The sequence below is a fragment of the Pimephales promelas genome, chromosome 10 (assembly GCF_988280905.1).
Source record: "Pimephales promelas chromosome 10, fPimPro1.hap1.1, whole genome shotgun sequence".
Taxonomy (NCBI): Eukaryota; Metazoa; Chordata; class Actinopteri; order Cypriniformes; family Leuciscidae; genus Pimephales; species Pimephales promelas.
Genome location: NC_142778.1, coordinates 34,270,817 through 34,294,179, shown reverse-complemented (window position 1 = coordinate 34,294,179; position 23,363 = coordinate 34,270,817). Strand labels below are relative to the sequence as shown.

At 40.4% G+C, this 23,363-nt stretch overlaps 1 protein-coding gene across 2 annotated transcripts in view; it reads left to right on the top strand.

Annotated features, from left to right (window-relative positions):
• qpctla (glutaminyl-peptide cyclotransferase-like a) overlaps nucleotides 1-23,278 on the top strand; it is a 53,984-nt gene extending 30,706 nt beyond the window's left edge. For both annotated transcript variants that reach the window (XM_089116514.1, XM_089116513.1), the window contains one exon: nucleotides 22,058-23,278. In XM_089116514.1, the coding sequence (XP_088972640.1) occupies nucleotides 22,058-22,203 (146 nt within the window). In that variant the 3' untranslated portion in view covers nucleotides 22,204-23,278. The remainder of the gene's footprint in view (nucleotides 1-22,057) is intronic.
• The last annotated feature ends 85 nt before the right edge of the window (nucleotides 23,279-23,363 follow it).

Genomic DNA, 23,363 nt, shown 5'->3' with positions numbered 1-23,363 from the left:
GAGACTTTGACCTGAGTGCAAAAATGGAGGCTCTAGACCCTTCCAGAGCTGAGATATCGAATTTTAAAATTTCGACCCGAAAAAAAAACGACAGTGTTACCCCTTACGTTTTTTTCATTTTTGGGCGAAAAATTAAGTTTCTCCAATCTTCTCAAAACTCTGGATTATGATAGAGGGCTGTGAGACTTTGACCTGAGTGCAAAAATGGAGGCTCTAGACCCTTCCAGAGCTGAGATATCGAAACTCAAAATTTCGACCCGAAAAAAAAACGACAGTGTTACCCCTTACGTTTTTTTCATTTTTGGGCGAAAAATTAAGTTTCTCCAATCTTCTCAAAACTCTGGATTATGATAGAGGGCTGTGAGACTTTGACCTGAGTGCAAAAATGGAGGCTCTAGACCCTTCCAGAGCTGAGATATCGAAACTCAAAATTTCGACCCGAAAAAAAAACGACAGTGTTACCCTTTACGTTTTTTTCATTTTTGGGCGAAAAATTAAGTTTCTCCAATCTTCTCAAAACTCTGGATTATGATAGAGGGCTGTGAGACTTTGACCTGAGTGCAAAAATGGAGGCTCTAGACCCTTCCAGAGCTGAGATATCGAAACTCAAAATTTCGACCCGAAAAAAAAACGACAGTGTTACCCCTTACGTTTTTTTTCATTTTCGGGCGAAAAATTAAGTTTCTCCAATCTTCTAAAAACTCTGGATTCTGATAGAGGGCTGTGAGACTTTGACCTGAGTGCAAAAATGGAGGCTCTAGACCCTTCCAGAGCTGAGATATCGAATTTTAAAATTTCGACCCGAAAAAAAAACGACAGTGTTACCCCTTACGTTTTTTTCATTTTTGGGCGAAAAATTAAGTTTCTCCAATCTTCTCAAAACTCTGGATTATGATAGAGGGCTGTGAGACTTTGACCTGAGTGCAAAAATGGAGGCTCTAGACCCTTCCAGAGCTGAGATATCGAAACTCAAAATTTCGACCCGAAAAAAAAACGACAGTGTTACCCCTTACGTTTTTTTCATTTTTGGGCGAAAAATTAAGTTTCTCCAATCTTCTCAAAACTCTGGATTATGATAGAGGGCTGTGAGACTTTGACCTGAGTGCAAAAATGGAGGCTCTAGACCCTTCCAGAGCTGAGATATCGAAACTCAAAATTTCGACCCGAAAAAAAAAACGACAGTGTTACCCCTTACGTTTTTTTCATTTTTGGGCAAAAAATTAAGTTTCTCCAATCTTCTCAAAACTCTGGATTATGATAGAGGGCTGTGAGACTTTGACCTGAGTGCAAAAATGGAGGCTCTAGACCCTTCCAGAGCTGAGATATCGAAACTCAAAATTTCGACCCGAAAAAAAAACGACAGTGTTACCCCTTACGTTTTTTTTGGTTTTCGGGCGAAAAATCAAGTTTCTCCAATCTTCTCAAAACTCTGGATTATGATAGAGGGCCGCGAGACTTTGACCTGAGCGCAAAAATGGAGGCTCTAGACCCTTCCAGAGCTGAGATATCGAAACTCAAAATTTCGACCCGAAAAAAAAACGACAGTGTTACCCCTTACGTTTTTTTTTGGTTTTCGGGCGAAAAATCAAGTTTCTCCAATCTTCTCAAAACTCTGGATTATGATAGAGGGCCGCGAGACTTTGACCTGAGCGCAAAAATGGAGGCTCTAGATCCTTCCAGAGCTGAGATATCGAAACTCAAAATTTCGACCCGAAAAAAAAACGACAGTGTTACCCCTTACGTTTTTTTTGGTTTTCGGGCGAAAAATCAAGTTTCTCCAATCTTCTCAAAACTCTGGATTATGATAGAGGGCCGCGAGACTTTGACCTGAGTGCAAAAATGGAGGCTCTAGACCCTTCCAGAGCTGAGATATCGAAACTCAAAATTTCGACCCGAAAAAAAAAACGACAGTGTTACCCCTTACGTTTTTTTTGGTTTTCGGGCGAAAAATCAAGTTTCTCCAATCTTCTCAAAACTCTGGATTATGATAGAGGGCCGCGAGACTTTGACCTGAGTGCAAAAATGGAGGCTCTAGACCCTTCCAGAGCTGAGATATCGAAACTCAAAATTTCGACCCGAAAAAAAAAACGACAGTGTTACCCCTTACGTTTTTTTCATTTTTGGGCAAAAAATTAAGTTTCTCCAATCTTCTCAAAACTCTGGATTATGATAGAGGGCTGTGAGACTTTGACCTGAGTGCAAAAATGGAGGCTCTAGACCCTTCCAGAGCTGAGATATCGAAACTCAAAATTTCGACCCGAAAAAAAAACCGACAGTGTTACCCCTTACGTTTTTTTCATTTTTGGGCAAAAAATTAAGTTTCTCCAATCTTCTCAAAACTCTGGATTATGATAGAGGGCTGTGAGACTTTGACCTGAGTGCAAAAATGGAGACTCTAGACCCTTCCAGAGCTGAGATATCGAAACTCAAAATTTTGACCCGAAAAAAAAAACGACAGTGTTACCCCTTACGTTTTTTTCATTTTTGGGCAAAAAAATTAAGTTTCTCCAATCTTCTCAAAACTCTGGATTATGATAGAGGGCTGTGAGACTTTGACTTGAGTGCAAAAATGGAGGCTCTAGACCCTTCCAGAGCTGAGATATCGAAACTCAAAATTTCGACCCGAAAAAAAAACGACAGTGTTACCCCTTACGTTTTTTTCATTTTTGGGCGAAAAATTAAGTTTCTCCAATCTTCTCAAAACTCTGGATTATGATAGAGGGCTGTGAGACTTTGACCTGAGTGCAAAAATGGAGGCTCTAGACCCTTCCAGAGCTGAGATATCGAATTTCAAAATTTCGACCCGAAAAAAAAACGACAGTGTTACCCCTTACGTTTTTTTTCATTTTTGGGCAAAAAATTAAGTTTCTCCAATCTTCTCAAAACTCTGGATTATGATAGAGGGCTGTGAGACTTTGACCTGAGTGCAAAAATGGAGGCTCTAGACCCTTCCAGAGCTGAGATATCGAATTTTTAAATTTCGACCCGAAAAAAAACCGACAGTGTTACCCCTTACGTTTTTTTCATTTTTGGGCGAAAAATTAAGTTTCTCCAATCTTCTCAAAACTCTGGATTATGATAGAGGGCTGTGAGACTTTGACCTGAGTGCAAAAATGGAGGCTCTAGACCCTTCCAGAGCTGAGATATCGAAACTCAAAATTTTGACCCGAAAAAAAAAACGACAGTGTTACCCCTTACGGTTTTTTCATTTTTGGGCAAAAAATTAAGTTTCTCCAATCTTCTCAAAACTCTGGATTATGATAGAGGGCGGTGAGACTTTGACCTGAGTGCAAAAATGGAGGCTCTAGACCCTTCCAGAGCTGAGATATCGAAACTCAAAATTTCGACCCGAAAAAAAAACGACAGTGTTACCCCTTACGTTTTTTTTCATTTTCGGGCGAAAAATTAAGTTTCTCCAATCTTCTAAAAACTCTGGATTCTGATAGAGGGCTGTGAGACTTTGACCTGAGTGCAAAAATGGAGGCTCTAGACCCTTCCAGAGCTGAGATATCGAATTTTAAAATTTCGACCCGAAAAAAAAACGACAGTGTTACCCCTTACGTTTTTTTCATTTTTGGGCGAAAAATTAAGTTTCTCCAATCTTCTCAAAACTCTGGATTATGATAGAGGGCTGTGAGACTTTGACCTGAGTGCAAAAATGGAGGCTCTAGACCCTTCCAGAGCTGAGATATCGAAACTCAAAATTTCGACCCGAAAAAAAAACGACAGTGTTACCCCTTACGTTTTTTTTCATTTTTGGGCGAAAAATTAAGTTTCTCCAATCTTCTAAAAACTCTGGATTCTGATAGAGGGCTGTGAGACTTTGACCTGAGTGCAAAAATGGAGGCTCTAGACCCTTCCAGAGCTGAGATATCGAATTTTAAAATTTCGACCCGAAAAAAAAACGACAGTGTTACCCCTTACGTTTTTTTCATTTTTGGGCGAAAAATTAAGTTTCTCCAATCTTCTCAAAACTCTGGATTATGATAGAGGGCTGTGAGACTTTGACCTGAGTGCAAAAATGGAGGCTCTAGACCCTTCCAGAGCTGAGATATCGAAACTCAAAATTTCGACCCGAAAAAAAAACGACAGTGTTACCCCTTACGTTTTTTTCATTTTTGGGCGAAAAATTAAGTTTCTCCAATCTTCTCAAAACTCTGGATTATGATAGAGGGCTGTGAGACTTTGACCTGAGTGCAAAAATGGAGGCTCTAGACCCTTCCAGAGCTGAGATATCGAAACTCAAAATTTCGACCCGAAAAAAAAAACGACAGTGTTACCCCTTACGTTTTTTTCATTTTTGGGCAAAAAATTAAGTTTCTCCAATCTTCTCAAAACTCTGGATTATGATAGAGGGCTGTGAGACTTTGACCTGAGTGCAAAAATGGAGGCTCTAGACCCTTCCAGAGCTGAGATATCGAAACTCAAAATTTCGACCCGAAAAAAAAACGACAGTGTTACCCCTTACGTTTTTTTTGGTTTTCGGGCGAAAAATCAAGTTTCTCCAATCTTCTCAAAACTCTGGATTATGATAGAGGGCCGCGAGACTTTGACCTGAGCGCAAAAATGGAGGCTCTAGACCCTTCCAGAGCTGAGATATCGAAACTCAAAATTTCGACCCGAAAAAAAAACGACAGTGTTACCCCTTACGTTTTTTTTTGGTTTTCGGGCGAAAAATCAAGTTTCTCCAATCTTCTCAAAACTCTGGATTATGATAGAGGGCCGCGAGACTTTGACCTGAGCGCAAAAATGGAGGCTCTAGATCCTTCCAGAGCTGAGATATCGAAACTCAAAATTTCGACCCGAAAAAAAAACGACAGTGTTACCCCTTACGTTTTTTTTGGTTTTCGGGCGAAAAATCAAGTTTCTCCAATCTTCTCAAAACTCTGGATTATGATAGAGGGCCGCGAGACTTTGACCTGAGTGCAAAAATGGAGGCTCTAGACCCTTCCAGAGCTGAGATATCGAAACTCAAAATTTCGACCCGAAAAAAAAAACGACAGTGTTACCCCTTACGTTTTTTTTGGTTTTCGGGCGAAAAATCAAGTTTCTCCAATCTTCTCAAAACTCTGGATTATGATAGAGGGCCGCGAGACTTTGACCTGAGTGCAAAAATGGAGGCTCTAGACCCTTCCAGAGCTGAGATATCGAAACTCAAAATTTCGACCCGAAAAAAAAAACGACAGTGTTACCCCTTACGTTTTTTTCATTTTTGGGCAAAAAATTAAGTTTCTCCAATCTTCTCAAAACTCTGGATTATGATAGAGGGCTGTGAGACTTTGACCTGAGTGCAAAAATGGAGGCTCTAGACCCTTCCAGAGCTGAGATATCGAAACTCAAAATTTCGACCCGAAAAAAAAACGACAGTGTTACCCTTTACGTTTTTTTCATTTTTGGGCGAAAAATTAAGTTTCTCCAATCTTCTCAAAACTCTGGATTATGATAGAGGGCTGTGAGACTTTGACCTGAGTGCAAAAATGGAGGCTCTAGACCCTTCCAGAGCTGAGATATCGAAACTCAAAATTTCGACCCGAAAAAAAAACGACAGTGTTACCCCTTACGTTTTTTTGCATTTTCGGGCAAAAAATTAAGTTTCTCCAATCTTCTAAAAACTCTGGATTCTGATAGAGGGCTGTGAGACTTTGACCTGAGTGCAAAAATGGAGGCTCTAGACCCTTCCAGAGCTGAGATATCGAATTTTAAAATTTCGACCCGAAAAAAAAACGACAGTGTTACCCCTTACGTTTTTTTCATTTTTGGGCGAAAAATTAAGTTTCTCCAATCTTCTCAAAACTCTGGATTATGATAGAGGGCTGTGAGACTTTGACCTGAGTGCAAAAATGGAGGCTCTAGACCCTTCCAGAGCTGAGATATCGAAACTCAAAATTTCGACCCGAAAAAAAAACGACAGTGTTACCCCTTACGTTTTTTTTTCATTTTCGGGCAAAAAATTAAGTTTCTCCAATCTTCTAAAAACTCTGGATTCTGATAGAGGGCTGTGAGACTTTGACCTGAGTGCAAAAATGGAGGCTCTAGACCCTTCCAGAGCTGAGATATCGAATTTTAAAATTTCGACCCGAAAAAAAAACGACAGTGTTACCCCTTACGTTTTTTTTGGTTTTCGGGCGAAAAATCAAGTTTCTCCAATCTTCTCAAAACTCTGGATTATGATAGAGGGCCGCGAGACTTTGACCTGAGCGCAAAAATGGAGGCTCTAGATCCTTCCAGAGCTGAGATATCGAAACTCAAAATTTCGACCCGAAAAAAAAACGACAGTGTTACCCCTTACGTTTTTTTTTGGTTTTCGGGCGAAAAATCAAGTTTCTCCAATCTTCTCAAAACTCTGGATTATGATAAAGGGCCGCGAGACTTTGTCCTGAGCGCAAAAATGGAGGCTCTAGACCCTTCCAGAGCTGAGATATCGAAACTCAAAATTTCGACCCGAAAAAAAAACGACAGTGTTACCCCTTACGTTTTTTTTGGTTTTCGGGCGAAAAATCAAGTTTCTCCAATCTTCTCAAAACTCTGGATTATGATAGAGGGCCGCGAGACTTTGACCTGAGCGCAAAAATGGAGGCTCTAGACCCTTCCAGAGCTGAGATATCGAAACTCAAAATTTCGACCCGAAAAAAAAACGACAGTGTTACCCCTTACGTTTTTTTTGGTTTTCGGGCGAAAAATCAAGTTTCTCCAATCTTCTCAAAACTCTGGATTATGATAGAGGGCCGCGAGACTTTGACCTGAGCGCAAAAATGGAGGCTCTAGACCCTTCCAGAGCTGAGATATCGAAACTCAAAATTTCGACCCGAAAAAAAAACGACAGTGTTACCCCTTATGTTTTTTTTGGTTTTCGGGCGAAAAATCAAGTGTCTCCAATCTTCTCAAAACTCTGGATTATGATAGAGGGCCGCGAGACTTTGACCTGAGCGATAAAATGGAGGCTCTAGACCCTTCCAGAGCTGAGATATCGAAACTCAAAATTTCGACCCGAAAAAAAAACGACAGTGTTACCCTTTACGTTTTTTTTGGTTTTCGGGCGAAAAATCAAGTTTCTCCAATCTTCTCAAAACTCTGGATTATGATAGAGGGCCGCGAGACTTTGACCTGAGCGCAAAAATGGTGGCTCTAGACCCTTCCAGAGCTGAGATATCGAAACTCAAAATTTCGACCCGAAAAAAAAACGACAGTGTTACCCCTTACGTTTTTTTTGGTTTTCGGGCGAAAAATCAAGTTTCTCCAATCTTCTCAAAACTCTGGATTATGATAGAGGGCCGCGAGACTTTGACCTGAGCGCAAAAATGGAGGCTCTAGACCCTTCCAGAGCTGAGATATCGAAACTCAAAATTTCGACCCGAAAAAAAAACGACAGTGTTACCCCTTACGTTTTTTTTGGTTTTCGGGCGAAAAATCAAGTGTCTCCAATCTTCTCAAAACTCTGGATTATGATAGAGGGCCGCGAGACTTTGACCTGAGCGCAAAAATGGAGGCTCTAGACCCTTCCAGAGCTGAGATATCGAAACTCAAAATTTCGACCCGAAAAAAAAACGACAGTGTTACACCCCTTACGTTTTTTTTGGTTTTCGGGCGAAAAATCAAATTTCTCCAATCTTCTCAAAACTCTGGATTATGATAGAGGGCCGCGAGACTTTGTCCTGAGCGCAAAAATGGAGGCTCTAGATCCTTCCAGAGCTGAGATATCGAAACTCAAAATTTCGACCCGAAAAAAAAACGACAGTGTTACCCCTTACGGTTTTTTTGGTTTTCGGGCGAAAAATCAAGTTTCTCCAATCTTCTCAAAACTCTGGATTGTGATAGAGGGCCGCGAGACTTTGACCTGAGCGCAAAAATGGAGGCTCTAGACCCTTCCAGAGCTGAGATATCGAAACTCAAAATTTCGACCCGAAAAAAAAAACGACAGTGTTACCCCTTACGTTTTTTTTGGTTTTCGGGCGAAAAATCAAGTTTCTCCAATCTTCTCAAAACTCTGGATTGTGATAGAGGGCCGCGAGACTTTGACCTGAGCGCAAAAATGGAGGCTCTAGACCCTTCCAGAGCTGAGATATCGAAACTCAAAATTTCGACCCGAAAAAAAAAACGACAGTGTTACCCCTTACGTTTTTTTTGGTTTTCGGGCGAAAAATCAAGTTTCTCCAATCTTCTCAAAACTCTGGATTGTGATAGAGGGCCGCGAGACTTTGACCTGAGCGCAAAAATGGAGGCTCTAGACCCTTCCAGAGCTGAGATATCGAAACTCAAAATTTCGACCCGAAAAAAAAAACGACAGTGTTACCCCTTACGTTTTTTTTGGTTTTCGGGCGAAAAATCAAGTTTCTCCAATCTTCTCAAAACTCTGGATTGTGATAGAGGGCCGTGAGACTTTGACCTGAGCGCAAAAATGGAGGCTCTAGACCCTTCCAGAGCTGAGATATCGAAACTCAAAATTTCGACCCGAAAAAAAAACGACAGTGTTACCCCTTACGTTTTTTTTGGTTTTCGGGCGAAAAATCAAGTTTCTCCAATCTTCTCAAAACTCTGGATTGTGATAGATGGCCGCGAGACTTTGACCTGAGCGCAAAAATGGAGGCTCTAGACCCTTCCAGAGCTTAGATATCGAAACTCAAAATTTCGACCCGAAAAAAAAACGACAGTGTTACCCCTTACGTTTTTTTTGGTTTTCGGGCGAAAAATCAAGTTTCTCCAATCTTCTCAAAACTCTGGATTGTGATAGAGGGCCACGAGACTTTGACCTGAGCGCAAAAATGGAGGCTCTAGACCCTTCCAGAGCTGAGACATCGAAACTCAAAATTTCGACCCGAAAAAAAAAACGACAGTGTTACCCCTTACGTTTTTTTTGTTTTTCGGGCGAAAAATCAAGTTTCTCCAATCTTCTCAAAACTCTGGATTGTGATAGAGGGCCACGAGACTTTGACCTGAGCGCAAAAATGGAGGCTCTAGACCCTTCCAGAGCTGAGATATCGAAACTCAAAATTTCGACCCGAAAAAAAAACGACAGTGTTACCCCTTACGTTTTTTTTGGTTTTCGGGCGAAAAATCAAGTTTCTCCAATCTTCTCAAAACTCTGGATTATGATAGAGGGCCGCGAGACTTTGACCTGAGTGCAAAAATGGAGGCTCTAGACCCATCCAGAGCTGAGACATCGAAACTCAAAATTTCGACCCGAAAAAAAAACGACAGTGTCACTTACCCCTTACGTTTTTTTTGGTTTTCGGGCGAAAAATCAAGTTTCTCCAATCTTCTCAAAACTCTGGATTGTGATAGAGGGCCGCGAGACTTTGACCTGAGCGCAAAAATGGAGGCTCTAGACCCTTCCAGAGCTGAGACATCGAAACTCAAAATTTCGACCCGAAAAAAAAACGACAGTGTTACCCCTTATGTTTTTTTTTTTGGGCGAAAAATTAAGTATCCCCAATCTTCTCGACACTCTGGATTCTGATAGAGGGCCACGAGACTTAGACCTGAGTCCAAAAATGGAGGCTCTAGACCCTTCCAGAGCTGAGATGTTGAAACTCAAAATTTCGACCCGAAAAAAAAACGACAGTGTTACCCCTTATGTTTTTTTTTTGGGGCGAAAAATTAAGTATACCCAATCTTCTCAAAACTCTGGATTCTGATAGAGGGCCACGAGACTTCGACCTGAGTCCAAAAATGGAGGCTCTAGACCCTTCCAGAGCTGAGATATCGAAACTCAAAATTTCGACCCAAAAAAAAACAAAAACGACAGTGTTACCCCTTACGTTTTTTTTGGGGAGCAAAAAATTAAGTATCCCCAATCTTCTCAAAACTCTGGATTCTGATAGAGGGCCACGAGACTTAGACCTGAGTGCAAATAAGGAGGCTCTAGACCCTTCCAGAGCTGAGATATCGAAACTCAAAATTTCGACCCGAAAAAAAAAAACGACAGTGTTACCCCTTACGTTTTTTTCATTTTTGGGCGAAAAATTAAGTTTCTCCAATCTTCTCAAAACTCTGGATTATGATAGAGGGCTGTGAGACTTTGACCTGAGTGCAAAAATGGAGGCTCTAGACCCTTCCAGAGCTGAGATACCCCTTACGTTTTTTTTCATTTTTGGGCAAAAAATTAAGTTTCTCCAATCTTCTCAAAACTCTGGATTATGATAGAGGGCTGTGAGACTTTGACTTGAGTGCAAAAATGGAGGCTCTAGACCCTTCCAGAGCTGAGATATCGAAACTCAAAATTTCGACCCGAAAAAAAAAACGACAGTGTTACCCCTTACGTTTTTTTCATTTTTGGGCGAAAAATTAAGTTTCTCCAATCTTCTCAAAACTCTGGATTATGATAGAGGGCTGTGAGACTTTGACCTGAGTGCAAAAATGGAGGCTCTAGACCCTTCCAGAGCTGAGATATCGAATTTCAAAATTTCGACCCGAAAAAAAAACGACAGTGTTACCCCTTACGTTTTTTTCATTTTTGGGCGAAAAATTAAGTTTCTCCAATCTTCTCAAAACTCTGGATTATGATAGAGGGCTGTGAGACTTTGACCTGAGTGCAAAAATGGAGGCTCTAGACCCTTCCAGAGCTGAGATATCGAAACTCAAAATTTTGACCCGAAAAAAAAACGACAGTGTTACCCCTTACGGTTTTTTCATTTTTGGGCAAAAAATTAAGTTTCTCCAATCTTCTCAAAACTCTGGATTATGATAGAAAGCGGTGAGACTTTGACCTGAGTGCAAAAATGGAGGCTCTAGACCCTTCCAGAGCTGAGATATCGAAACTCAAAATTTCGACCCGAAAAAAAAAACGACAGTGTTACCCCTTACGTTTTTTTTCATTTTCGGGCAAAAAATTAAGTTTCTCCAATCTTCTCAAAACTCTGGATTCTGATAGAGGGCTGTGAGACTTTGACCTGAGTGCAAAAATGGAGGCTCTAGACCCTTCCAGAGCTGAGATATCGAATTTTAAAATTTCGACCCGAAAAAAAAACGACAGTGTTACCCCTTACGTTTTTTTCATTTTTGGGCGAAAAATTAAGTTTCTCCAATCTTCTCAAAACTCTGGATTATGATAGAGGGCTGTGAGACTTTGACCTGAGTGCAAAAATGGAGGCTCTAGACCCTTCCAGAGCTGAGATATCGAAACTCAAAATTTCGACCCGAAAAAAAAACGACAGTGTTACCCCTTACGTTTTTTTCATTTTTGGGCAAAAAATTAAGTTTCTCCAATCTTCTCAAAACTCTGGATTATGATAGAGGGCTGTGAGACTTTGACCTGAGTGCAAAAATGGAGGCTCTAGACCCTTCCAGAGCTGAGATATCGAAACTCAAAATTTCGACCCGAAAAAAAAACGACAGTGTTACCCTTTACGTTTTTTTCATTTTTGGGCGAAAAATTAAGTTTCTCCAATCTTCTCAAAACTCTGGATTCTGATAGAGGGCTGTGAGACTTTGACCTGAGTGCAAAAATGGAGGCTCTAGACCCTTCCAGAGCTGAGATATCGAATTTTAAAATTTCGACCCGAAAAAAAAACGACAGTGTTACCCCTTACGTTTTTTTCATTTTTGGGCGAAAAATTAAGTTTCTCCAATCTTCTCAAAACTCTGGATTATGATAGAGGGCTGTGAGACTTTGACCTGAGTGCAAAAATGGAGGCTCTAGACCCTTCCAGAGCTGAGATATCGAAACTCAAAATTTCGACCCGAAAAAAAAACGACAGTGTTACCCCTTACGTTTTTTTCATTTTTGGGCAAAAAATTAAGTTTCTCCAATCTTCTCAAAACTCTGGATTATGATAGAGGGCTGTGAGACTTTGACCTGAGTGCAAAAATGGAGGCTCTAGACCCTTCCAGAGCTGAGATATCGAAACTCAAAATTTCGACCCGAAAAAAAAACGACAGTGTTACCCTTTACGTTTTTTTCATTTTTGGGCGAAAAATTAAGTTTCTCCAATCTTCTCAAAACTCTGGATTATGATAGAGGGCTGTGAGACTTTGACCTGAGTGCAAAAATGGAGGCTCTAGACCCTTCCAGAGCTGAGATATCGAAACTCAAAATTTCGACCCGAAAAAAAAACGACAGTGTTACCCCTTACGTTTTTTTCATTTTTGGGCGAAAAATTAAGTTTCTCCAATCTTCTCAAAACTCTGGATTATGATAGAGGGCTGTGAGACTTTGACCTGAGTGCAAAAATGGAGGCTCTAGACCCTTCCAGAGCTGAGATATCGAATTTCAAAATTTCGACCCGAAAAAAAAACGACAGTGTTACCCCTTACGTTTTTTTTCATTTTTGGGCAAAAAATTAAGTTTCTCCAATCTTCTCAAAACTCTGGATTATGATAGAGGGCTGTGAGACTTTGACCTGAGTGCAAAAATGGAGGCTCTAGACCCTTCCAGAGCTGAGATATCGAATTTTAAAATTTCGACCCGAAAAAAAAACGACAGTGTTACCCCTTACGTTTTTTTCATTTTTGGGCGAAAAATTAAGTTTCTCCAATCTTCTCAAAACTCTGGATTATGATAGAGGGCTGTGAGACTTTGACCTGAGTGCAAAAATGGAGGCTCTAGACCCTTCCAGAGCTGAGATATCGAAACTCAAAATTTTGACCCGAAAAAAAAACGACAGTGTTACCCCTTACGGTTTTTTCATTTTTGGGCAAAAAATTAAGTTTCTCCAATCTTCTCAAAACTCTGGATTATGATAGAGGGCGGTGAGACTTTGACCTGAGTGCAAAAATGGAGGCTCTAGACCCTTCCAGAGCTGAGATATCGAAACTCAAAATTTCGACCCGAAAAAAAAAACGACAGTGTTACCCCTTACGTTTTTTTTCATTTTCGGGCAAAAAATTAAGTTTCTCCAATCTTCTCAAAACTCTGGATTCTGATAGAGGGCTGTGAGACTTTGACCTGAGTGCAAAAATGGAGGCTCTAGACCCTTCCAGAGCTGAGATATCGAATTTTAAAATTTCGACCCGAAAAAAAAACGACAGTGTTACCCCTTACGTTTTTTTCATTTTTGGGCGAAAAATTAAGTTTCTCCAATCTTCTCAAAACTCTGGATTATGATAGAGGGCTGTGAGACTTTGACCTGAGTGCAAAAATGGAGGCTCTAGACCCTTCCAGAGCTGAGATATCGAAACTCAAAATTTCGACCCGAAAAAAAAACGACAGTGTTACCCCTTACGTTTTTTTCATTTTTGGGCAAAAAATTAAGTTTCTCCAATCTTCTCAAAACTCTGGATTATGATAGAGGGCTGTGAGACTTTGACCTGAGTGCAAAAATGGAGGCTCTAGACCCTTCCAGAGCTGAGATATCGAAACTCAAAATTTCGACCCGAAAAAAAAACGACAGTGTTACCCTTTACGTTTTTTTCATTTTTGGGCGAAAAATTAAGTTTCTCCAATCTTCTCAAAACTCTGGATTATGATAGAGGGCTGTGAGACTTTGACCTGAGTGCAAAAATGGAGGCTCTAGACCCTTCCAGAGCTGAGATATCGAAACTCAAAATTTCGACCCGAAAAAAAAACGACAGTGTTACCCCTTACGTTTTTTTGCATTTTCGGGCAAAAAATTAAGTTTCTCCAATCTTCTAAAAACTCTGGATTCTGATAGAGGGCTGTGAGACTTTGACCTGAGTGCAAAAATGGAGGCTCTAGACCCTTCCAGAGCTGAGATATCGAATTTTAAAATTTCGACCCGAAAAAAAAACGACAGTGTTACCCCTTACGTTTTTTTCATTTTTGGGCGAAAAATTAAGTTTCTCCAATCTTCTCAAAACTCTGGATTATGATAGAGGGCTGTGAGACTTTGACCTGAGTGCAAAAATGGAGGCTCTAGACCCTTCCAGAGCTGAGATATCGAAACTCAAAATTTCGACCCGAAAAAAAAACGACAGTGTTACCCCTTACGTTTTTTTTCATTTTCGGGCAAAAAATTAAGTTTCTCCAATCTTCTAAAAACTCTGGATTCTGATAGAGGGCTGTGAGACTTTGACCTGAGTGCAAAAATGGAGGCTCTAGACCCTTCCAGAGCTGAGATATCGAATTTTAAAATTTCGACCCGAAAAAAAAACGACAGTGTTACCCCTTACGTTTTTTTTGGTTTTCGGGCGAAAAATCAAGTTTCTCCAATCTTCTCAAAACTCTGGATTATGATAGAGGGCCGCGAGACTTTGACCTGAGCGCAAAAATGGAGGCTCTAGATCCTTCCAGAGCTGAGATATCGAAACTCAAAATTTCGACCCGAAAAAAAAACGACAGTGTTACCCCTTACGTTTTTTTTTGGTTTTCGGGCGAAAAATCAAGTTTCTCCAATCTTCTCAAAACTCTGGATTATGATAAAGGGCCGCGAGACTTTGTCCTGAGCGCAAAAATGGAGGCTCTAGACCCTTCCAGAGCTGAGATATCGAAACTCAAAATTTCGACCCGAAAAAAAAACGACAGTGTTACCCCTTACGTTTTTTTTGGTTTTCGGGCGAAAAATCAAGTTTCTCCAATCTTCTCAAAACTCTGGATTATGATAGAGGGCCGCGAGACTTTGACCTGAGCGCAAAAATGGAGGCTCTAGACCCTTCCAGAGCTGAGATATCGAAACTCAAAATTTCGACCCGAAAAAAAAACGACAGTGTTACCCCTTACGTTTTTTTTGGTTTTCGGGCGAAAAATCAAGTTTCTCCAATCTTCTCAAAACTCTGGATTATGATAGAGGGCCGCGAGACTTTGACCTGAGCGCAAAAATGGAGGCTCTAGACCCTTCCAGAGCTGAGATATCGAAACTCAAAATTTCGACCCGAAAAAAAAACGACAGTGTTACCCCTTATGTTTTTTTTGGTTTTCGGGCGAAAAATCAAGTTTCTCCAATCTTCTCAAAACTCTGGATTATGATAGAGGGCCGCGAGACTTTGACCTGAGCGATAAAATGGAGGCTCTAGACCCTTCCAGAGCTGAGATATCGAAACTCAAAATTTCGACCCGAAAAAAAAACGACAGTGTTACCCTTTACGTTTTTTTTGGTTTTCGGGCGAAAAATCAAGTTTCTCCAATCTTCTCAAAACTCTGGATTATGATAGAGGGCCGCGAGACTTTGACCTGAGCGCAAAAATGGTGGCTCTAGACCCTTCCAGAGCTGAGATATCGAAACTCAAAATTTCGACCCGAAAAAAAAACGACAGTGTTACCCCTTACGTTTTTTTTGGTTTTCGGGCGAAAAATCAAGTTTCTCCAATCTTCTCAAAACTCTGGATTATGATAGAGGGCCGCGAGACTTTGACCTGAGCGCAAAAATGGAGGCTCTAGACCCTTCCAGAGCTGAGATATCGAAACTCAAAATTTCGACCCGAAAAAAAAACGACAGTGTTACCCCTTACGTTTTTTTTGGTTTTCGGGCGAAAAATCAAGTGTCTCCAATCTTCTCAAAACTCTGGATTATGATAGAGGGCCGCGAGACTTTGACCTGAGCGCAAAAATGGAGGCTCTAGACCCTTCCAGAGCTGAGATATCGAAACTCAAAATTTCGACCCGAAAAAAAAACGACAGTGTTACACCCCTTACGTTTTTTTTGGTTTTCGGGCGAAAAATCAAGTTTCTCCAATCTTCTCAAAACTCTGGATTATGATAGAGGGCCGCGAGACTTTGTCCTGAGCGCAAACATGGAGGCTCTAGATCCTTCCAGAGCTGAGATATCGAAACTCAAAATTTCGACCCGAAAAAAAAACGACAGTGTTACCCCTTACGTTTTTTTTGGTTTTCGGGCGAAAAATCAAGTTTCTCCAATCTTCTCAAAACTCTGGATTGTGATAGAGGGCCGCGAGACTTTGACCTGAGCGCAAAAATGGAGGCTCTAGACCCTTCCAGAGCTGAGATATCGAAACTGAAAATTTCGACCCGAAAAAAAAACGACAGTGTTACCCCTTACGTTTTTTTTGGTTTTCGGGCGAAAAATCAAGTTTTCCAATCTTCTCAAAACTCTGGATTGTGATAGAGGGCCGCGAGACTTTGACCTGAGCGCAAAAATGGAGGCTCTAGACCCTTCCAGAGCTGAGATATCGAAACTCAAAATTTCGACCCGAAAAAAAAACGACAGTGTTACCCCTTACGGTTTTTTTGGTTTTCGGGCGAAAAATCAAGTTTCTCCAATCTTCTCAAAACTCTGGATTATGATAGAGGGCCGCGAGACTTTGACCTGAGTGAAAAAATGGAGGCTCTAGATCCTTCCAGAGCTGAGATATCGAAACTCAAAATTTCGACCCGAAAAAAAAAACGACAGTGTTACCCCTTACGTTTTTTTTGGTTTTCGGGCGAAAAATCAAGTTTCTCCAATCTTCTCAAAACTCTGGATTATGATAGAGGGCCGCGAGACTTTGACCTGAGCGCAAAAATGGAGGCTCTAGACCCTTCCAGAGCTGAGATATCGAAACTCAAAATTTCGACCCGAAAAAAAAACGACAGTGTTACCCCTTACGTTTTTTTTGGTTTTCGGGCGAAAAATCAAGTTTCTCCAATCTTCTCAAAACTCTGGATTGTGATAGAGGGCCGCGAGACTTTGACCTGAGCGCAAAAATGAAGGCTCTAGACCCTTCCAGAGCTGAGATATCGAAACTCAAAATTTCGACCCGAAAAAAAAACGACAGTGTTACCCCTTACGTTTTTTTTGGTTTTCGGGCGAAAAATCAAGTTTCTCCAATCTTCTCAAAACTCTGGATTGTGATAGAGGGCCGCGAGACTTTGACCTGAGCGCAAAAATGGAGGCTCTAGACCCTTCCAGAGCTGAGATATCGAAACTCAAAATTTCGACCCGAAAAAAAAACGACAGTGTTACCCCTTACGTTTTTTTTGGTTTTCGGGCGAAAAATCAAGTTTCTCCAATCTTCTCAAAACTCTGGATTGTGATAGAGGGCCGCGAGACTTTGACCTGAGCGCAAAAATGGAGGCTCTAGACCCTTCCAGAGCTGAGATATCGAAACTCAAAATTTCGACCCGAAAAAAAAACGACAGTGTTACCCCTTACGTTTTTTTTGGTTTTCGGGCGAAAAATCAAGTTTCTCCAATCTTCTCAAAACTCTGGATTGTGATAGAGGGCCGCGAGACTTTGACCTGAGCGCAAAAATGGAGGCTCTAGACCCTTCCAGAGCTGAGATATCGAAACTCAAAATTTCGACCCGAAAAAAAAAACGACAGTGTTACCCCTTACGTTTTTTTTGGTTTTCGGGCGAAAAATCAAGTTTCTCCAATCTTCTCAAAACTCTGGATTGTGATAGAGGGCCGTGAGACTTTGACCTGAGCGCAAAAATGGAGGCTCTAGACCCTTCCAGAGCTGAGATATCGAAACTCAAAATTTCGACCCGAAAAAAAAACGACAGTGTTACCCCTTACGTTTTTTTTGGTTTTCGGGCGAAAAATCAAGTTTCTCCAATCTTCTCAAAACTCTGGATTGTGATAGATGGCCGCGAGACTTTGACCTGAGCGCAAAAATGGAGGCTCTAGACCCTTCCAGAGCTTAGATATCGAAACTCAAAATTTCGACCCGAAAAAAAAACGACAGTGTTACCCCTTACGTTTTTTTTGGTTTTCGGGCGAAAAATCAAGTTTCTCCAATCTTCTCAAAACTCTGGATTGTGATAGAGGGCCACGAGACTTTGACCTGAGCGCAAAAATGGAGGCTCTAGACCCTTCCAGAGCTGAGACATCGAAACTCAAAATTTCGACCCGAAAAAAAAAACGACAGTGTTACCCCTTACGTTTTTTTTGTTTTTCGGGCGAAAAATCAAGTTTCTCCAATCTTCTCAAAACTCTGGATTGTGATAGAGGGCCACGAGACTTTGACCTGAGCGCAAAAATGGAGGCTCTAGACCCTTCCAGAGCGGAGACATCGAAACTCAAAATTTCGACCCGAAAAAAAAACGACAGTGTTACCCCTTACGTTTTTTTTGTTTTTCGGGCGAAAAATCAAGTTTCTCCAATCTTCTCAAAACTCTGGATTGTGATAGAGGGCCACGAGACTTTGACCTGAGCGCAAAAATGGAGGCTCTAGACCCTTCCAGAGCTGAGATATCGAAACTCAAAATTTCGACCCGAAAAAAAAACGACAGTGTTACCCCTTACGTTTTTTTTGGTTTTCGGGCGAAAAATCAAGTTTCTCCAATCTTCTCAAAACTCTGGATTATGATAGAGGGCCGCGAGACTTTGACCTGAGTGCAAAAATGGAGGCTCTAGACCCATCCAGAGCTGAGACATCGAAACTCAAAATTTCGACCCGAAAAAAAAACGACAGTGTCACTTACCCCTTACGTTTTTTTTGGTTTTCGGGCGAAAAATCAAGTTTCTCCAATCTTCTCAAAACTCTGGATTGTGATAGAGGGCCGCGAGACTTTGACCTGAGCGCAAAAATGGAGGCTCTAGACCCTTCCAGAGCTGAGACATCGAAACTCAAAATTTCGACCCGAAAAAAAAACGACAGTGTTACCCCTTATGTTTTTTTTTTTGGGCGAAAAATTAAGTATCCCCAATCTTCTCGACACTCTGGATTCTGATAGAGGGCCACGAGACTTAGACCTGAGTCCAAAAATGGAGGCTCTAGACCCTTCCAGAGCTGAGATGTTGAAACTCAAAATTTCGACCCGAAAAAAAAACGACAGTGTTACCCCTTATGTTTTTTTTTTGGGGCGAAAAATTAAGTATACCCAATCTTCTCAAAACTCTGGATTATGATAGAGGGCCACGAGACTTAGACCTGAGTCCAAAAATGGAGGCTCTAGACCCTTCCAGAGCTGAGATATCGAAACTCAAAATTTCGACCCGAAAAAAAACAAAAACGACAGTGTTACCCCTTACGTTTTTTTTGGGGAGCAAAAAATTAAGTATCCCCAATCTTCTCAAAACTCTGGATTCTGATAGAGGGCCACGAGACTTAGACCTGAGTGCAAAAAAGGAGGCTCTAGACCCTTCCAGAGCTGAGATATCGAAACTCAAAATTTCGACCCGAAAAAAAAAAACGACAGTGTTACCCCTTACGTTTTTTTTTTTTTTTTTTGGGTAAAAAATTAAGTATCCCCAATCTTCTCAAACTCTGGATTCTGATAGAGGGCCATGAGACTTAGACCTTAGTGCAAAAATCGAGGCTCTAGACCCTTCCAGAGCTGAGATATCGAAACTCAAAATTTCGACCCGAAAAAAAAAAACGACAGTGTTACCCCTTACGTTTTTTTTTTTTTTTTGGGTAAAAAATTAAGTATCCCCAATCTTCTCAAACTCTGGATTCTGATAGAGGGCCATGAGACTTAGACCTTAGTGCAAAAATCGAGGCTCTAGACCCTTCCAGAGCTGAGATATTAAAACTCAAAATTTCGACCCGAAAAAAACAACAACATTGTTACCCCTTACGTTTTTTTTTTTTTGGGGCGAAAAATTAAGAATCCCCAATCTTTTCAAAACTCCGGATTCTGATAGAGGGCCATGAGACTTAGACCTGAGTCCTAAAATGGAGGCTCTAGACCCTTCCAGAGCTGAGATATCGAAACTCAAAATTTCGACCCGAAAAAAAAACGACAGTGTTACCCCCTACGTTGTTGTTTTTTTTTTGTGGCGAAAAATTAAGTTTTCCTTATGTACAGTAGTACTCTAGTGTGCTCTACAATAGTAGACGGATCTGCCTGCGAATCAGTACAGTCTGAAGCTCTACAATAGTTGACGGAGCTGCCTGCGAATCAGTACAGTCTGAAGCCCTCACACCACACGCCACAAAAAGCTGCATTGGCTCCATTCAAAGTCTCACACCAAAGCAAACTCGCCTCCACCACGACCAGATTGTACTGCAAGACAGAAAGGAATAACAATCATTTAAAAGCAGTCATTGAAATTTCTGAACCTTAAAACAACCTGCATTTAATTGGCTTTTCATTTATGGTGAGAACACTCAAAATAGTGAAACATCTGGTCTTACCATTTCATCAAAAGCCACAAATTTCGGATCCATGGAGATAACTCGGAAATTAACTGCAAAGACACCAACAAACTCACATATATGGCATAAAGCATTTGAAGACGATAACTTCAACCAAGGGTCATTCACAGCTCACCCATTTGTCCTGGATTGTAAATCGGTTTGTTTGGATTTAGGTCAAAGGTAGCTTAAGTCTGAACGTGATTTTGCTCTCTTCAGTCGCTCTGAAGACCTTCCCTTGAACAACCTTCAGCTTCTGCACCAAATCTCCCATCAACCCGAGGAGCCTGTAGAGAACTTCTGATAACACAAAAAACCATGACAAAAACAGCCAAAAAACTTTTCATGACAAACCTGGAAACAAAAGCACCAGTGAAAGGGCTTTGAAGAGACATACGTCACAAGTGGAGTCCTCTTGTTTTTCCTCATCGAGCAGAGAAGCGGTCATTGTGAGGCTCTCTTGGGGTTTCCAAACTCACCGCAGGGAAATTCACCATGAATAACCTGTGGAAAAAAAAAAACAGGACCATCATCCATTTGATCACTTGGTGGCAACAAACAAAGAATAGCAATGGTATTGAAAGAAAGCTTCAATGGTTCACAAACCTTACACACACTCACTCACAATTATGGAGCGCAGTCAGGTCGGCAGTCTTACCCCATGACTGCAGGTTTGACAAATGAAACAGGCTGGGAGTTTTTAAAAGCCTCAGGAATCTGTTGCAGGTGTTTAGAGTTAATTTGTTCATTCAGATGATTAGGTTAATAGCTCGTTTAGAGAACCTTTTCATGATAGGCTAATTTTTGGAGATAGGAATTTGGCCTTTTCATGAGCTATATGCCAAAATCATCTGTATTAAAACAATACAACACCTCAAATATTTCACTTAGAGTGCAATGAATCTAAAACATATGAAAGTTTCATTTTTATCATTTCATTATGGAAACTTTATCACAATATGCTACTTTTTGGAGAAGGACCTGTATATATTGTTTTTTATTTTATGTTTTTTTAATGTTCTTTACCTCTATTTTGTACTTGCTTTTAATTGTTTTGCCTGTAAAGCACTTTGAACTGCATTCATTTGTTTGGAAAAGTGCTATATAAAGAAAATTTGCTTGCTTGCTAGAAACCACACTTTTCAGCCAAAAAAAAAAAAAGAAGTCTTATCAGTTTACAAAACCAGGGCTGTAGCATTCCCGGCTTAACAGATGTTTATAAAGAATTTTATTCCCAGAAACACCGTAAAAGCTACATGAACATTACACAGCTCACTGTAAATTACACGTCCTTAACAAACACATGAGAATACACATACAATCCAACTGGCTTTAATAGTGTGACAGCTAAATCTTTTAGTGAGCAGGCTAATGTAATAACCTTACCATATTGTACTGTATGACACCAAATTTAAATATTGTTTTAATTACAACAATCTCCTTTCACAGTGGCAAATGTATTAGATGGCACATCTGAATTATTGACCATCTCCATTCAGAGTGAAAAACATGTAATATATTAAATGACCAAATAAAGGCCTTCCTGGGAAAATCTATCAATGAATTGCATGTGACGGTAATCACACTCTCGAATTACGTCACTGAAGAGATTTAATGATCCTTTACAAGGAGCAGGCTGCACTCAATATTAGTCGAAGAACTATATTTATATATCCACACATAATCGCTTATTACCATGGTTGGAAAAGTAAAAATTTGTAATTGCCAAGGAAATGATCTCCCTGCAAGCGAAACAGTTGTTAAATTAAAACAAAGAATTTCTACCCTCCTTTTAAACAGATTAGTCTACAAAAATGTTCAGCAACAGCAAATGACCTCAAACATGCAAAAGATTTAGTTGGTCAAGTCCAACTTAACTCCAAAAAGTGAAAGCACAACACATGTAAACAGCCACTGCCTGAATGAACTACCAGTACATTTCAGTCATGGACACATATGGAACACTGCATCTCCCGGCATCTTCCGTAAGATGCAACATGGGACGTGTAGGTGGTCTCAAACGAATTACCTGAAAGAAGAACAGAAAAATGAGCTACATCATGTTCAGTGAATTCAGGCCAAAGCTTGATTAGGATGAAAGCATACTTGTCTTACTTACTTATTTTCTTTCTTTGCCCCTGCGCCAGGTGTTCCAGTACTACACTTGATCCCCACACCGTTCCCTGTTTTCTGGCACACACTGGATGATGTGGAGGAGCGGATGCACAGGCCCACGGTGGAAAACCTCACTAGGATCCTGGCCATCTTTGTGGCGGAGTACCTGAGCCTCTAAACATGCTGTCATGACCATCATACAGCAGACGTTTACTCACATGACCACGTGTTCAGCGCAGTAGGAGCTAATAATATCAGAACCACCAAAGAGACACACATGAAGCATAATGATGTTTATTTGGAGTCTGAATGGTACATGCTGATGATATTTTTCTGCTGAAAAGAGCCATATGTCATAATAGGACAAACACTCATGTTACAGCAGCTGTGTAAGCCCTTATGCCATCCTTAAAGACACGGTTACACCATAACTTTGTGGTAAAAGGCTTTATTCTTTGGACTGTGAATAATGTACTAGAAATCATGTGATGTGCTGATGAACTATATTTGAAATGCTTTTGCATTCAAGCTGTGTTGGGGAAACCACTCTAGGTGCACTTTACAAGACATTGAGTTTGAAGAACCTGTGAGGAGAATTTCATGAGGCCTCGTTTTTTTCTATTCCCGAGTCATTGAGCTGTTACCATTATCAAACAAAGATCCTGATGGATATTTATAAACTTAAGGAAGTTGTTACACTGTTTAATTTGCTGTAACTCGGCACAGATCACAGTCTGCCGCTGTATTGATATGCTACTCTTTGGGACCACAAAAATAAGTTACATTTTTTTAAGTTGCAATGAAACGGAAGTAGCGACAGATCTTTTTTTTTTTTCTGTAGTGTAACATATCCGAATGAAACAGAAAAAAACGTGGGACTTGGTTCAATCCATTGGTTTTTAATTGAAAGTTGGCAGATCTGAATTTGAGCTTGCTGTCAGTTGTAAGAAAGAACGGGTTTATGAGGATAAATTCATTGGAATAAGTAAAATGTACGTGTTTTCCTGAACTACAGTATGCACTGGAACGCAAAGGTTACTTTTCTAATTCTCAATAAGAGAATTTTACTGAACTTTACAAAAGTTTTCAGATACACTTTATTTTAATGTGTCCCTGTATAGATTTAAGTACCGAGTAATACATTATATACTATAGTGTTAAGCTAGGATAAGGGTTTGGGTGAGGGTTAGTTCTCAGTAGGGCTCTCATGCAATTAATCGCATCCAAAATAAAAGTTTGTGTTTACATTATATGTGGGTGCACTGTGTATAATTATTTTAGATAAATAAATACACACACATGCTTGAATATTTTTAAAAAAAAATTTCATGTATATAC